This window comes from Columba livia, chromosome 16 (assembly GCF_036013475.1).
Source record: "Columba livia isolate bColLiv1 breed racing homer chromosome 16, bColLiv1.pat.W.v2, whole genome shotgun sequence".
NCBI lineage: Eukaryota > Metazoa > Chordata > Aves > Columbiformes > Columbidae > Columba > Columba livia.
Genome location: NC_088617.1, coordinates 12,545,981 through 12,562,522, shown reverse-complemented (window position 1 = coordinate 12,562,522; position 16,542 = coordinate 12,545,981). Strand labels below are relative to the sequence as shown.

The 16,542-nt window shown below is 47.0% G+C and overlaps 1 protein-coding gene across 3 annotated transcripts; it reads right to left on the bottom strand.

Annotated features, from left to right (window-relative positions):
- Positions 1–486: 486 nt before the first annotated feature.
- On the bottom strand, positions 487–15,523 carry SALL4 (spalt like transcription factor 4). 3 transcript variants are annotated; one of them, XM_005499632.3, is made up of 4 exons: positions 15,205–15,523; positions 4,673–7,207; positions 3,744–4,051; positions 487–2,639 (listed from the first exon to the last, which is right to left on the bottom strand). In XM_005499632.3, the coding sequence occupies exons 1-4, from the start codon at positions 15,272–15,274 to the stop codon at positions 2,217–2,219; spliced, it is 3,336 nt and encodes a 1,111-aa protein (XP_005499689.2). In that variant the 5' UTR covers positions 15,275–15,523; the 3' UTR covers positions 487–2,216. The 3 variants fall into 3 exon arrangements, with proteins under 3 accessions (XP_005499689.2, XP_064888584.1, XP_021139436.2); XM_065032512.1 differs by lacking the exon at positions 15,205–15,523 and adding an exon at positions 14,465–14,704; XM_021283761.2 differs by lacking the exon at positions 15,205–15,523 and adding an exon at positions 11,809–11,923.
- Between the last annotated feature and the right edge of the window lie 1,019 nt (positions 15,524–16,542).

Sequence of the window (16,542 nt, the reverse complement as noted above, 5' to 3'; positions counted from 1 at the left end):
CCAGTTCTCCACCATTTTCCTCCACTGTTACCAGCCATGCACAAAATAAATTTGCTGGTTTCAGTTTTATCAGAATCTGAACACTTTTCCACTGTATCAGGGCTGTTTTCAGAACTCTCTTTTCTTTTGCTCTTCAGGGGAAGTCATTTATCTACACAGTCAGCAATTAGATAACTTAGTATTCCTTTCCCTTTCTAGGGTGATTGCAGTACAAGAATTACTGTACCTATTGCTGCAATTCTATTTTAGTGTGGGGATCAATATCCCTGGCAAGTACCAATCCCTATACCAAACCCCCACCATTCTCAATACACTCATTGAGAGACTCCTCCACAGCTACCTACTTGCTGTTGTTTTAAGTAACAAACTAAAGCTTAACCCTAGATTCATGGATTTAAAAAGTCACTGGAATGAGAAAGGATGCTGACTCCATTGAGCTTGCTCTTCAGAAGACAAATGCTTTGCCACAAAAATGTAAGCACTAAGTGTGAAAAAGTCATCCCAAAATTTATTCTCAAAATGTCAACAGAAACGCATCAGTAGATACTCAAAACTACAGAGTTCTTAAAAGTCATACATTCACAACTCAGAAACTTAACAATTGGGATGCCTTTTGCATGGTCTATGTAACAATATCCATTTTACAGTGTAAACAGGTACTGGTATGTTCTTACAAGTCCAGCAGGAAAGGCACAACTCGGCATACAGAGATCATAAGCAAGAATCAGGTGCAACAACATTACACAAACTTTTGGTAATCTGCATTTTTGGGGCCTTCCACAACGGAGACTGGACTTGAAGATTTCCTGCAGTCAACAACTAGACTTCTTTCCATCGTTCAGTCCTTCCACACCAAACGCTCGCCTTCCAGTCTGATTTTGATCCCATTACACACACAGCTCCAGCAGATGTTAGGGGAATAGTGAAAGGGCAGTCCAGTAAGTCTTCAGGTGCTTCCACTAATACATCAGGTTTTGGTTTCAGATAGTGCATGGAAGCATCTGCTTGAATCTCAGTTCATTACAGTGGTCATTAATAGAAAAATAGACACTACAGCTACAAAAGGAAAAAATGAGGTAGATAACTTAGAATCCAGATGACCATCCAGCAACCTTCATACAATACACATGGATCATTAATTACCATTTTGGTAGAATGCAATTTCACAAACCACCAAGAAACTTAATGACCAGAGTAGGAATGACATCCAAAAACCCACAAAACATTTAACCTAAGCATTAATACTTCATATTTAAATACAGGTTTACACAGACTGATCTAAATTACTCAAATGAAAAAAAAATAAAAATAAAAAAAAGTCTCTTGCTAAGGAAAACAGTTCCCATGCCCAATTGCAACAGTCACCTGAGATTCCTTGCAGAGCTTTTAGACCTGACTTCCCAAGGCAAGTCTTCCCTTTCAAGAGAGGAGGAAAAGAAGTATATACATACCCACCCATGCTTGTTTGGGGCTCTTGGTATGGAAATAAAACATCTAGGAAAAACTGCACATCTTTGGAAGTAGGAGTTTTGGCACTATACTTGAAGGACTGTCCTAGTAGTAGTATTAAATAAGCAGCAGTCGACAAAACAGAGAATTAATTCCTCACGAGCAGTGATTAAAGAAAAACAGCAACTTTCTTTCCACAGAACTTCTGAGGCAAAAAAGGAATTGAAAATATATTTTTTTGGTAGTTTTTATAGCCATTATAGTAAAAAGTACATTCAGAAACCATAGAGCCAAAAATCCAAACAGAAAAACTATTTCTAACAGGGTGGCAGACATTCTAGGATATTTACCCGCATTAATAGTTTTTATTTCTCATCAGTAAATAGAAGCTTTTCCATCGACAGTAGGTTACTTCCACTCTATTCAAAACCCCCAAGTATTCCACTCTAAACAAAGAGGTAAATATTCTAACCTTTGGAATTTCAAGTTGTAGAAACTTTTGTAAGGCTGTACACATTAAAGTCACACGTAAGAACTACTTTGCAAGACCCGCATCTTTCCAAATAGAAGGAAATCCTATTCTTTATTTATTATTTACTATTTGCAAAGCAATATCATGATTGTACTCTGGGCAACTCTTACAAAGACAACCATAAAATCATTTGCACGTCAATAGGAAAATAGGAGGCTGAAGTGGAATCTCTTAAAAATATATGTTTGTGTATATATATATTTGTTCTTTCTGTACGTCAACTTCACTAGAGTTTTTAACTAACAGCAATTTTGTTCTCCTCCATGAAGTGAGGGAACTGGTGTTTTGGCACATTGTCTGCAGCAGCACCACTGGCCTTTTCCGTATCAGAACCAGTCCCAGACTGGGTTCCATCTGTTTTGGAGACCGTAGCGGTATTTATTGACGAACTGCCCCCAATGGTGACTGGAAGGGTCGGTAAGCCACCGCTCTGGATCACCGAGATCTCGTTAGTCTTCATTGCTATGCCATTGCTGAGTACCGCTGCATACTGATTCCACACAGTGGGGTCAATGCTCACTGAAGGAGGCATTATATCCTTCGGAAACATTTCAGATACCTTCTTGGGATCATTCCCCAGCAGGGCCATGGGGTTATCAATCGAAAGCCTTCTTCCCCGCCTGGCAGAGTTATTCCACATGTGAGTTCCTACATGGACCTTCCAGAGGGGAAAAAAGTAGGGAATCGTTAATACTGCAGTTATACGGTATACCCAAGTTCTACTCTGCTTACAGCCAAGTTGCTCAAAAGAAGTCACACATACACCAGTTGCATTCAGGTAAGTATTTAATCTGGCTAATTCTTGTCTTTGTTCTCTTCCTGGCACATGTAAGATACAGTCATTCTACTGCCCGACATCACCATGGCTCTCTAGAGTTTACCGCTGAAGTGCTTGTAGGGCTGTGTTTTCACACTTACTGTCAGTGATGTTGGCAGAGGTGCCTCCCTACCCTCCAAAAAATAAAAGCCACATTATTTGCTGGGAACAGACTACATTGGAAAAAATTTAGTTAACACAAGAAAAAAAAAACAACTCACCAAGGAATTTGGAAGAGGTGTTACACCTGAGCTAAATATCTTCCACACCACAAACATACTGGTAACCTAATGGTCCCTACAAGTGACTGTCCACCAACTGCAGAGTATTTTCCCTCCCCATCAGCATTTATGCAAGAGGACTGAAGAGCTCAAAGAGGTTCTCATGGGAAAAGTCCCTGTGCAAGGGAGGGAGCTGAAAGCCCCTTACAGAGCAGACAGATTAATCTTACAATAAGGAAAGACTTGCAGGACTTCTTCAGCAAGTGCTTAGATGCAAAAATCCCTAAGTACTTTGTGCTGTCTCAGGATTATCCTCTCAGTTTTATCGCTCCTTGTCCTGCATGGTGTTTCAAGCAGTGCAGTGTAACACATGTATTCTGTAGGCATAATTTTGTAGAATTCGGTCAATGAAATGTTTATGTCTTGACACATCCAAGTCCACACAAAAATAAAGCAATCTCCTTAGTAAGGGCTAAGCCTTTCTTACCATACAAAAAGGAAAGTAAAGGACAGTAGCAGACTTCTGTGGGTAATCTTGGTACACTGTTTATCCAGTTGTGTGAAGAAACTCAGGAAGGAGAGACAAAAGTCAAAGATAACCATTCAAGGAACTAAAAGAAAATCAAATTTGTCCCCAAAGGCAGGACAAAGATTGGCAATAGTCTTTCCCTCTCTGCTATGACTTCCCCTGATAAAGGAGATCATAACTTAAGAGACAACTTACCTTCAGGTTTCCTTTTGTTGTGAATGCTCTCCCACAGATGGTGCAGGCAAATGGCTTTTCACCTGTATGGGTCCGTTCATGAATCTGAAGGGCGCTGGCGGAGGAGAAGTTCTTCCCACACGTAGTGCAGATGTGCTGTTTGGCGGGACGGCAGAATTTTGGTCGTGGCACGAGGAGAGGGGCAACACCAGGGGAGAGAGCTGGTGGGCCAATGAAATGGCTAGTGCTGATGGGACGCTCGCTGGGCATCTCCATCTTTATGAGGGCTGGTGGGGCTCTAACAAAAGCAGCTGGAATACTACTTCGACCTGGAAAGAAAGCAAAGATAACACTTATCCCAACCTCCTCCTGCTTCCATGCTTAAATCTGGCTAAGATACCAGAGGCCCTGCCTTTGGAGATGCTCTGAAGAGCATTCCTGCCAAGCCCACCAAAGCCAGGCGGTAGGGCTGCTATTACACTTGCTAGGTAAGATGCTCTGAAAGAAATCAGTTCATCCCTACTTTTGCTGGTGAGCTTCAGAGTTAGAAAGTCTCACTTTGATGTCAAATTTAGATCAACATCACCCTCAGCGCTGAAGAGCTCAAAAATCCCACAAAAGATCCCACAGTTGTAAAGCCACATTCTTGGGTTAAGCAGCTTTCCATGAAACACAAGCATGGATGCATCAGGTGAGGCTATGAACGACAGTAAGCACGTATAGGTTTTCTTTATATTAAGGACCTTGTATGCTCCCCGTTGCAGGAGATGACAGCAGTCAGACAACAGGAGTCTGACAGTCAGGGAAACTTTCCAGGGCATGTTCCCTCTCTCCTACTGTAGGAGGAGGAAGCTGAGGAGGTTTGGACCCCTGTTCATCCTTTTAGAGATGGATTTCCTTCAATTCTGCTACCTCACCCAAAGTTAGTGCCAGCATTTTGTGTTACTCACCATATTCTCCATTTGCAAAGTGTAACCCAGGTTCTTCTTTAATGACCTTTCGACCAATATTGCCGTAAGTTAAATCCAAAGCACCAACGACCCCTTCCATTTCTGCAGGTGCATTCTCAGGACCTTCTGATTTATTTCCCGTGCCTGTATCTTCTTGATTGTTGAAGCTAGGTGACTTTGACCTTACGCTCTCAGCTTGGCTGTTGGCTGGGGACAGAGCCTGGAGTGATGCAGACTCGGAAGCAGCAGGACTCCTGCCATTCTGGTAATCTGGATCTCCTGCCACAGAAGACGAATCATTTGTCATGCCATCACTTTCTGCTGAGCCATTGTCACTAGACTTCAAGCTGCTTTGCCGCTGCAAGTTCAAAGCGGAGCTGACGATCTTCATTTGATTCTCCAGTGCTGCAATACCAGAGAAGCCGGCTGCTGTGGCTGGAGATTCTGATTGTGCATCATACGGAGTAGGAGGTTTTGAAGAACTCCTAGGGCCATCCTGAGAGTCCAGGTCTTCTTCCATCTCTATGCTTTCCACGGTCTCATCTGGGCGACTAACGTCTCCATTCTTCTCAGCCACAGTAGGGTCCACATCAGTACTGTCACAGGTGCTTTCCGGGATTGGTGTATTGGGTATTTGTCCCCCCATATGCATGCGGATATGCTGCTGCAACACAACTGCATTTGTAAACTTCTTCTGACAAATGGGACAGGAATGTTGCATCTTCAAAGGAGTATTGGCCCGGTGGACACCATAATGAGTTTTAAGGTTCCCTTTAGTGGAGAAGGCACGGCCACAGATTTTACACTTGAACGGCCTCTCTCCAGTGTGAGTACGATAATGCATTTTGAGTGAACTCTGGCAGCTCAGCACTCTGTGGCAGATGAGGCACTCGTTGGGGTCAGCAGTGGATTTTTCAATATTTTCAACCAGCTGCTGGAGCTTCGATGTTTCTGAGCCTTGCTCATTTGACCCACTGACATGGAAGATGCTCACACTGCAGGCAGCTTGCGGTGAACTCAAGCTCTGCTCTGTTCCCAATTCATGACCAACCATCCCCGATGAGGATGAGCCACCCTCGCTTTCTGGAGAAGGCCTGGACTGCAGGTCACTTGAGAACGTTCCAGGCAGAGACTCCTTAATGCCCGCGAGGCTGGAGATGGCCTGAGGTGCACTGGTGGCTGCAGAGGTAGGCAGAGTTGTTAGGACAGGTTTGCTATCCACAATTAGGTTAGACTCATCCAGTGGCACAGACATCCCATATGGGATTCCAGTGCTAGTGGGAACATTGTCCAGGTGCTCAGGAACTGGGTAAGGATTCATCTTTATATGGGGGTATTTGTCTTTGTGGCGCTGAAAATGCACTTTAAGGTTTCCTTTGGTTGTGAAGCGGTTACCACAAATGTTACACTTGTAGGGTCTTTCACCAGTGTGGGAACGGAGGTGAATCTGCAGTGCACTGTCATTGCCAAAGACCTTGCCGCAGAATTTACACTTGTGTTTGAAGAACGGCTCTTCTGCATTCGGTTTGCTTTCAGAAACACTAATGTTGGGAGGTTTTCCCTTCCCCTTCTTTGAGGAATCGATCACAGAAGAAACAGCAGAAAGCGGATTTTGGAAGATGACGGAGTTGGATGACTGAGGTAGCAAAGGATTTGGGAACCGAGATATGGAGCCAGGGAGGCTTCTGCTCGCCTCCGGCTTCAAGGGGAAGGAGGAGGAAAGGCCGGCAGCCAGTGAGCCGGCCGCCGCAACGCCAGTGTTAGAATGAGGTAGTTTTCCTTGCTTCAAGGATTCCAGTGATAGGCTCTGGCTTCCAGCTTTTTGTCCGATTAAAGCAACAGCAGCCGAGAGCTGCTGAGACATGTGAGCACCCAGAGCTTTCAGCGGATCAGTAGCAGCTGCTATGGAAGGATGCAGGGCGTGGGGAGCCATCATGGCAATCTGAATGCGAATTTGCTCGGTCAGCTGAATTTGCTGAAGTTGCTGCTGCTGCAAACACACGAGCTGCTCCAGGATCATGGGGATAGCATTGAAACTGGTTGCCGAAGAGGAGATGGCATCGGAGGTCCGCTGGTTCACAGCCACCTTAGTGCCGCGTATCGTCTGCAAAGTCACGTTAGTGTTTGGTACTTTGGATTTTGGTAGATAGCTCAGCCCAGGAGCCGCAGGCGTGATGGGGGGTTCTATTTTAAGGTACATTCCTCCTACTGATTCAGCATCCATTTTTCCTTCTCTCTTTTCCATAGAACCAGTGCAGCTCTTTGCCTGAATGTCCTTGCGTGTCCTGCTATCCATTCGATCACTTGAAAAGCTCCCTAGAGAAGCTTCAGAGAAGCTTTCAGGGGGTACTGTTCCCTCACTGTCATTCATGATTAGAACAGGTGGATTTTTAGTGCAATTTTTCTTATGCTCAAGGAATTCAGAGAGATCAAAGAATTCTGCACAGCATTTCTCACAGATTTTAGTCTCCTCCATGCGGCACCTTTTGGAACTCATTTCACCATCTCTGTCACCTGGGACGTCTTGTGGACTCCCTTAAAGCAAAAGAAAGTCACATTATTAATAGCTAGATTTAGACTTGAGTATTTCCTATTCTTAAGATCACCAACTTCACCTAAGTTGCGAGTTAAAGATACAAGACATTGGAATCAAGTTTACAGATCAATCTGAAGTCTTGTTCTTTGTTTAGCTGCCAAGTCATTTTCAGCCCCAAAGAAATCTGCATCTCAGTTCTGTTTTTAATAAAGACAATAATGGAAAAGGAATCTCAACAAGAATCGATGGAAAGAGGTTTATCGCAAATCCCCTTATACGAGTAAAAATGCAACAGTACAGCAAGGCAGCTACAGCACCTGCAAAAGCCCTTAAAACGAACACAGCCCAAGGAAGACAGAGAAAGCATCGTAATGCTAAGCAAAGCATCACATAAGCTTATTTTGTGTTTGTACTTCCGGTTATAATTCTTTGTTAACCATCTCTCATAAATTCATATAAGATTGTTAATACAGGAACTCCAGAGCAGTTCTTAATTGTACACTGATCTACACTGAGTTGTTTAACTTTCATTCCACCATTATGGAAGTAATTCCTACCGAAGAGGGCTGACAAAAGCAAAAGTCCAATATTAGCTTCTAAATACTTCAAAAGCACACTCACGTAAAAAAGCAACCTCTAAAAAGCCACAGTAGTAAAGAAAAGACTATTAACTTACAGAACCCCACAGGTAGGTATGAGCCTACGCTGATACTGATGGTTATTAGAGAGCAAAGCAACAAGTCCTGCTTGCAAAACATACACAGTTGTTTCAGACAGGCTCAGGACAACCTGTCTAGCTGCATCCGCAACTCGCCTGCTTTTAGGGTGGGGGAGGCAAAGCAAAGCTCGTCTACAGGTCCACTCCTGCTCTTCCTCCACCTGTGCCCCACAGATTAGACTGAGCATGATTTCCACACGGACAGAAAGAAAAAAAAAATAACTTGGGGATATATCAGAATGGGAAGAGAGGTTAAGAGACATTCTAAACCAAAACAGGATGTTTTTGCTCAGTCTAGCCATCTTTAAACAACAAACTCACCCCCAGCTTTAGGCAGGCGAGCATTTGGGGCACGGGAGGAGGGAGCGTTCAGGGGGTGAAACTTGAGGCTCATGCGGCTGAGGGGAAGCGGGAAGGACTGTGGCTGTATTACAGCCCCCACCGGCTGAAATGTCTTGGAACTCACATTAATTGGTGCAATTTTGATGGGTGCCAAGGGTGCAGTAACCAAGTGCGTCACATCCCGCACACCCAGCAGGACACACTGCAGACCTCAGCTGAGAACCTCTGTTACGAGATCTCTTCTATTCAGGTCTTGCATGTCCAGTGATTCACTTGGGGCTCAGCTCTGGTTCCACACGAACAGCCCACACCATTTTACAAGGGGAACCAAAGACTCTGCAAGCACAAGAGCTACTTGTGGCTTTCATTTTAAAGGTGTAACTGAACCACACATCTGATACATGTGTATATCCTGTACATGGCAGGGTGGAGGGGAAGCATGTCCAAGCAACAACTCAAGCATGTTGACTTACTGTTTTGGGGTAGCATAAAAGCTCTGAAAGGGAGGATATTGCAAATGTTGACGTTTGTTAGGTTAACACGGGTATTGTATACATATTCAACAAATCAAGCTTTAACTGTTAAATACTGAGTGATGGAGAGTGCATGTCAAAGTTAATTTTTTAAAAAGACAAAACTTGATCAACTAAAAAACCGAAGAATTTGAGGCCTGTTATGCTATGGTCCAGAGAACCATAAACCCAAGTCTATATTTATGCGATTCTGTTAATCACGTACATTTCGGGGTTACAAGTCCTTGAACAGGGAGGAAAGGTTTTCTCAGCACAGATTTGATCAAAACTGTTTCAATCCCTCATATCTAAATGGGGAGAATTAAACTTTTTTCCCCCTCCTTCAGCCCAAACAACTTCCACAAGTAAAGGAAAGAATAGTAAAAATGTAGTTTTAGCATACATTTCCCAGCCCAAATATCACTAAACTGATGCCTCTAAAGTTGATTTGACTCTATAGAAAAATATATGTAGAAATATAGTCTGCAGACAAGAAGTACATGATTCAGAACTTGGTCAATTAATAGGGTCATCTGAGGTCAAGAATGGATGTTTTTAAACTCATCTTTGCAAGAGTCTGAGGAGATACAATGGCAAAGAAAGCACTAGTGTTGAAAAGAAGGCAAGAAGCTTCCATAACTACACTGTACACCGAGTTGAAAGATATTTCCTTGACTACTTTCCTAGCTACTTCCATCCATCCAACAGTTATCTCACAGAACAGGCTAAAGCATCAAAACCTTTTTCCCAAATCCTTTAGCATGTAGGGCTTCCAGCACTCCAGTCTCCCAGGCTCCACTATACAGTTCCCTCATGTTGCAAAATAACCTTAGGTTTTACCTTAGGTAGCACAAAGCTCTTCCTTCCACCACCTCTCCATAAGTAGATGTATTTCACACTGTAGTTTGCACCTCTGGGGTGGCCATGCAAAATGTTTCAAATGGAGTAGAAATGTCTGCATGAAAAGACTGTTCCCCAGCCCCCAAGGAGATATTCCAGGATAACTACCCCTAGACAAGTCCTCCAACTTAAACTGCTTCAAAGCCTCTGATCATTTATCTCCACCTCGCTTGATAGTACTTTATTATTTTCCCACTTTTCCACCGATAATACCACACTAAATTCAAAGCTCCCTTCTCCAAACTCCAGCAGGCTCCACACTCCTAATATTCACAACTCTGAGGAGCTCCAGGACTAATGTTCCTGGTCCTAAGGACCAGTTGCCACCTCAGAGAAAGAAACGGCAGTAAATTGAAGGCACCTGTGTTCAGCAGCAGCAGGTTAGCAGCCCTGCACACTCACACAGTTTCTGTCTCCAGTTCCCCTGTCTGTAGGGCACTAGCTCAGGACTCCAAATAAATTCAAGTCCCTGCATGACAAGTAGAGAAGAGTCATGCTTTATTTTCCCTTCGACCTTAGAAAATAGTATAATAGCTTCCCCTACCTCAAAAAGCATGTTTTTAAGATACATTCAGCAGAAGCAGGATGCTTGACTATCGTGTAGCAGCTGGAATAACACAGGAGCAATTTGTTGTTTCTTTAAAAAAAGAAACCAAACAGCTTCTCTGAAACTCTTCATCTTGATTTCTAGCTACATCCTCTCTCCAGCCCCGAAGGGGCACAGAGCCCCTGCAATCAGAGCACCTCATTCACCCAAACCCCTGTGCTGCCCGCCCCCTCAGCACTTATCACTGACATGAACTTAACGGTCTGAAAACGTGGGGCTTTCTCTGCAAAGGAGCCTCCCTGTGCAGGCAGCTCTGTCCATACTGTACGAGGATTTACTGAGAAACACAGGGCCCCGCCACAACCATTGCTTGTGCACTTCACTTACCCCTCTCCAAAAGGCTTCCTAGGGATAAGACTTCTACTTTTTTTTTATCTCCCCACCCCCGAATTTCAGGAATGTTATCTCTCAGCATCTAGTTATCCAATAAGTTAGAAGAATGCAGTAAACCCAGCAGGGGGGTTAGATTGAATCACTGGCAAATGGATGGAAAAAAATCCACTATTGTGTAGGACAAGTCGGTCATCGACAAGGAAGGCTGATAAAATCCACACAGCTCGAATTATTTTTTTTTTTGATGGAACCAGTAAAAGAGGAGTGAAATAAATCCTGTCTAGTTTGATGTGATTTCAAAAAGGATGCTGCTGATCGACCACTCAGCTCAGCAATTAGTGACTTTTTTCAGCTGTGATAAAATTATATTTCACTTGAGTTGGGAGGAAATGGTCAGAGCTCAAGTTTGTGTCCCCCCAGTCCCCTCTTCTTTTTTCCCAAAAGTTTAATACCCTTGGTGAGCTTACTTTTTCCACAGACAACATTTGATCAACTATTTCAACTTTAAAATTAACATAACCATGAACTTCCCCAGTTAAAATTAACTCATGAAGGATCAGCAAGTATCTACTCCAGTTTTGGTCATGAAAACTTCTGCCATCAGCTCCCTGTTGCTCTCAGGCATTGTGATTGCCCGATTTTTTTCCTGTTTCCAGCTGAAAAGCGAGGACTTAAAACTGGCCAAATTTTTCCTTCTTTCACTATAAAACACTGATCAAAACATTTTCTTTAACCATGAAAAAATCACCTCCTTGAGATAAGCAAAATACAAAACTACTGATGGAAATATCCCAGACCCTTGGTGTTTTCTACACCATATTTATCATCAGCATTTTTCTACCCAAGAATGAGCCAGAAACGTGTTACACCTAACAATTAATGTTTCACGTGCTTTCAGGTTGCTTCTCAAGGCTTTATTTGATTTTTTTGTTATTATGCCTCCGAGTCACCATTTTGATGATCCACCTACCAAAGAGAATGGGCAAAATATTGTGAAAAAAAAAAAAAGCATCTGAAGAGCAAAAAGTGTTAAAACACGGAGGCAAGGTTAAGATGGAGGGCACGGCGCTGGCAGTGCAGGCGCCCCCTCCCCGCTCCACCAACCTCAAGTCGTTCCAAAGCGCTCCAAACCCCCCCGAAGTTGAGGCAGCCGTGACAAACCCCTTTTATAAAATGTCTGCGAGTTACCTGCCCAGGCGCACACACACCCCCGGAGGCTCCAGCGCGGCCGCGTCCCGGCGCCGGTCGGTGGAGGGCACTGCTGCCCGCCCGGCTTTGCGGGGAACCGGCCGCCCCCGGGCGGTGCTGCCAGGCGGGGCCACCCCCGGAGCGCGGCCTCCCCCCGACCAGCATCCACCTGAGCGCGAACAGCAACCCACACCACCCATCATTATTTTTTAAAGCAAAACCCGAACTTGGCTGAAGAAATAACGCCCAAAGAGCAGAGGTTGCCCCAATAAGCGGCAGCAGGGGCCACCCGCCCGCCGCCCTACCTGCGCGGCAGCGCTGCCTCCGCGGCGGCCGGTCCTCCCACAGCTGTAAAGGCGGCGGCCCCGGACCACACTTAACACTAGTACAGTGTTTAAGACCGAGCTAAACGGCACAAACCCCGCTGCCAAGGTCAATTGCATGAGAGTCCTAATTGTAAGCCTGACATCAACTTACCACCCACAGCAAGCAGGAGGAGGCAAAGGTTAGAGCAGCAGCTCTGTCAAAACGTCACATGCCGCCAAGCCCAGAAAAAGGGCTTCATCACTACAACCAATATAATGTTTCACTTACGTAAAAGGAAAAATAAGCCGGGCATCGCCCCCCCTCCAGCTCCCAGGCACCCTCAGCCAGCACACCACTGCAACACCCCGGCTGCGCAGCCCAGGGCACGGCCGGGGAGATGCTGCCCCACCCGCCTTCCCAGACGATGGGAGCTTCGGGAAACCTAAAAATAAAGAAAACCACCAAAACCCCTTGTCTTTCCTCGTTAAACACCCCCCTCTCCACTTCTGCAGAGCTCAGAGCACGAACCAGGCATTTAAATAAAGGAAATCTCTAATTTTACCCTGAGAAAAAGTTGGGGTTTGATACTGTATTTTTTAGGAATGAATCACATATTTAATGGCAGCAATCCAGCACAATGGGCATTTTCAACCCCTTTGTGAAAATGCTAATTTTCAGTATGTAGTATTATTCTCCAGTGACCACCTGCTGATTTTTTGACCTGTTAATTGATCACCAGGTTAGCAGAACCGTTTCTTAACACGCTGCATTGTTCACAGAGGTGGGTCACAAATCACTTTGCAAAAAAAAAAGAAACACTTGCAAAATAGGAGATAAGAGCTTGATTTTATTATTACGATTATGTATATACTCGATAATGTCCCAGACAAATCCCTGCGGTATTTCGACTTTGTTATGCAGCTCATCACTTGTTATTTACGGGCACACCTGGAGTGGTGAATATCGAGACTATTTTGGAGATTTGAGGGCGATAAGAGGCATGTGAGCCGCAGCCGCGATTTTTGCTCCTGAAAACAGAAACGCGGATCCCGCAGGAAGGGGTTTCAGCGCAGGGACCCGCACCGGCCGCCGCGTCCGGGCGGACCCCCCGTTGTCCCCGCACCCCAGCGAAGGGTCCTGGCGAGCGCGGCCGCGGGGCGGCGCACGGCAGCACCGCGCCCCCCCCGACCCACAAGAGATGCCCCCATCCAAGGCGGCAGGAGAAGCCCCAAAATCCCCGGCGGGGGCCAGAGCTTCGCCAGGTTCTCCTCGGCCAGTGCAATCGCTGCCCGGGCTCCCGGAGGGAATTTCATCCAGGGTTTTGTTAGAAGCGGGGGGAAGCCCCAACAGCAACAACAAAAAAGCAGCTGGCCATTGCCCCGGAGAGCACGGTGTGTAGCGATCCTCCCCTCCCTGCACACCTCCCCCGCCCCAAGCAGGCCGCATCAGGAGTTATTAACCCTTTTGTTTCAGCGCAGACCCGGAGGTGGCTTTCCAGCAGTGGGCAGAGATTTACATGTGGAAACATCACCTCCATCCCCCAACCTAACCATATGCACAAAGGAAAACAGTCATGCATTAAACATGGGATTTATTGCCTTCTGGCCAGCTTGCTGTTTCTTAAGTCACCATTAACCGGACCCAACAATTGCACATTTCGACTGAAAGAACAGAGGGGGGAGGAGGAAAAAATTAAGAACCCGAACCTCCTGCGGGCTGGGAATAAGCAGCTCCTGTAATGCGCATTGGTATTGATCAGTTCTAGAGGTGGAAAAACCCCACACAAAATCAGTCCCTTAGGAAGGCAGAGAACCCCCAAAAAAAAGTTATTGGGCGCCGTATAGAAGCGTTTGGGCACAAGGACCACAACAACTCCTAACAAACGAAGCCCAGGTCGGCTCCCCACCAGCCTCCTATTCCTCACCCGGAACGTGCCCCTCCTGCCTCCACTTTCGTTTCGGAGCAGGACGGGCACCGAGAGCGCAAAGAGCGGGGTAAAGCCGGCACCTCAGCCCAGGGGCCGCCAGGCCCCCAGCAGCCCAGCTCCGGGCAGCCCCCGCGGGAAGATGCTGCTCCGTGGAGGAAAACCGGACACGGCCCGGCAGGCCCGACCCTTCCTCGCTCCCGTGGGGGACACCGGCAGGCGAGTGTCCCCTCCACCCCTTCCCCTGCACGCCCACCCCCACCGGGAGCTCAGGGCTAATTTGAGCGCAAATGTATACTCTCCTCGTCCCTTAAGCAAAGCAAAGGGCTGCGAGCTTCCCTAAAAGGAGGAACACTGATTTGCGGTAGCGAAATCTCCCACATCGCCCAAATACAAAGCGCTCACGCACACCCCACATTAGCTCACCGGAGTTATTTTAGGAAGTCGGAAATCAAAGATGGCTGGAGGTCAAGCTACAAAAGGTCCAGGGCGATTGTGATCTCCAACGAAAATAGTCCGAGCGCCTTTTTTTTTAAAGCCCCACAAAAATCCTCATATAACTACCGAGAAAGTGCTAAATAGATCGGGAAAACCAAACTCGAGCCCCTTCTTAGCCCTGCCAAGACTATTCGCAATTCCTTCCTCTCTCTCCCCCCCTCACACTCTGTTTGCCCCCCCCCCCCCCATCCCTTCCGCCCTAGGGAGGCTTTGGGGTTCACCTCCCATGAGGCTGCACCTCGAGCGCAGCGGGGCCCGCGCAGCCGTGCGCCCCCCACGCGGGAACCGGCGCAGGTTCCGCGGGACCAGGGCAGGGGGGGGGGGGGTGCGGGGCGTTGGGGGCCGCCAGCCGGGCAGGGCGAGGGACCCCTCGGGCAGCTCCGCGCCGAGACCCCCCTACCCCCCCGAGAAACAACGAGGGGCCGGTGCTCCGCACTACCCCGCGGAACAACACCGCGCTGGGGCTCCGCAGGGGCGCGAGGATTTAAACGCCCCCAAAAGCCTGAGAGGAGCTGGAGGTCGGGCTCTGGGGTGGGAAAGGAGCGGGGGGTGAAGCACGATGGTGGAAAAAGCCCCCCGGCAAGCGCTCCTCGCCGCCCCGGCCGCCTCCTCCGCGCATCAGGAAAGTTGGGACCCGCCGCGGCTCCGCGCCTTCCCTTGCGCCTTACCACTTGCAGCATCTGGGGGCTGCTCCTCCGAGTTGATGTGCTGGGGCTTCGCCTGCTTCCGTCGCGACATGGTGCACCAGCATCGGGAGCAAAATAGTAGCAATTATTTTCCTCTTCACAACAAATTCCTAGAGTTGGGAAATTACCCCCATTGGGCGGAATGCGCATGTCAGAGTAATTATGATTATCAATAATGCATTGCGATTTATCATGGGTCCCTGACAGCTGATTGGCCTGAGTCCAAGGGCTCACAGATTATTCAAATAAGGTCCATTGATCCGGGCGCAGCGGGGCACGCTGGGCGATGTAGTCCCTGCCCGGCCCGGCCCGCCCGGGCGGGCGACAAAGGCGAGAGCCCCGCCGGGGAGCGGGGCCGCCCCGGGCAGCGCTCCCGGGGCAGCGGGGGGGCAGGATCAGTGTGGAGAGTAAACAAACAAGCCAGCAGCCCGACTTGCCAGGCTGGCGAGGGACAATACCTTTGTTATCTCACCTGCGCTTTTTATATTGTGCTTTAAAGACTTTTTTCCCCCCCCCCCCCCCCCCCCCCCGCTCCTTTAGAGCAAGCAGAAACCGGGGACAATGCTAATTCTTCCCTCTGTCATGAGATAAGGTGGAAAAGGAAAGAGCACTGATTGTCTGAATGGGCGAACCCGGGGTCTCCTGGTGGTGTGGGCAAGTTAAGGGTCTTTAAAAGCGGATCCAGACGGCGCGTAATTATGTTTGGCGTTGGTTCATTTGTTTAAAGGCTTCTTTTAAGTCTCACTTTCTGGGAAGCCGACAAAATTGAGCCAATGGTATTTTTAACAGCAAATAAAAACGTTAGACGTGAAAGGTTCATGTGAAAAACTTGAAGCAAGTGAAGAAACACCACTTTGAAAGTGTTTTCTTGTACTAAGTTGACTGTGTAACTATATAGTGGAATCATTTTCATTTGTAGTCCCCTCTTCTGCTGTCGGCTTCCATGTGATAACGCACCACATTTAAATCCTCCTCCAGAAGCCCCAGCTGGGTGGCCCATAGCGTTTGGTGCCACATTGGAGGTAGCGTCCGTGTGTCTGGATAGGATCGCACGACCCAGCCCAGCTCAGGCTCGGATTTACCTTGCTGTAAATTCCCCGAGTGTTACAGAGCAGTCACCTCTTCTCCTCCGATCTCTACTGAAGCCAGCTGGACATTGCCTAAGCAAAAATGTGAGGCTTCTTGCATATATAGAGGTGCAGATTGCAAAATCTTTCAGCGAGATATGAATGCTTTTTGTTTTCATGTAGAACACACCCCTGCTCCTAGATCTATCTATGGAAAATGAAATGGGTTGCTACAAGACATTGAAGAGGTTGA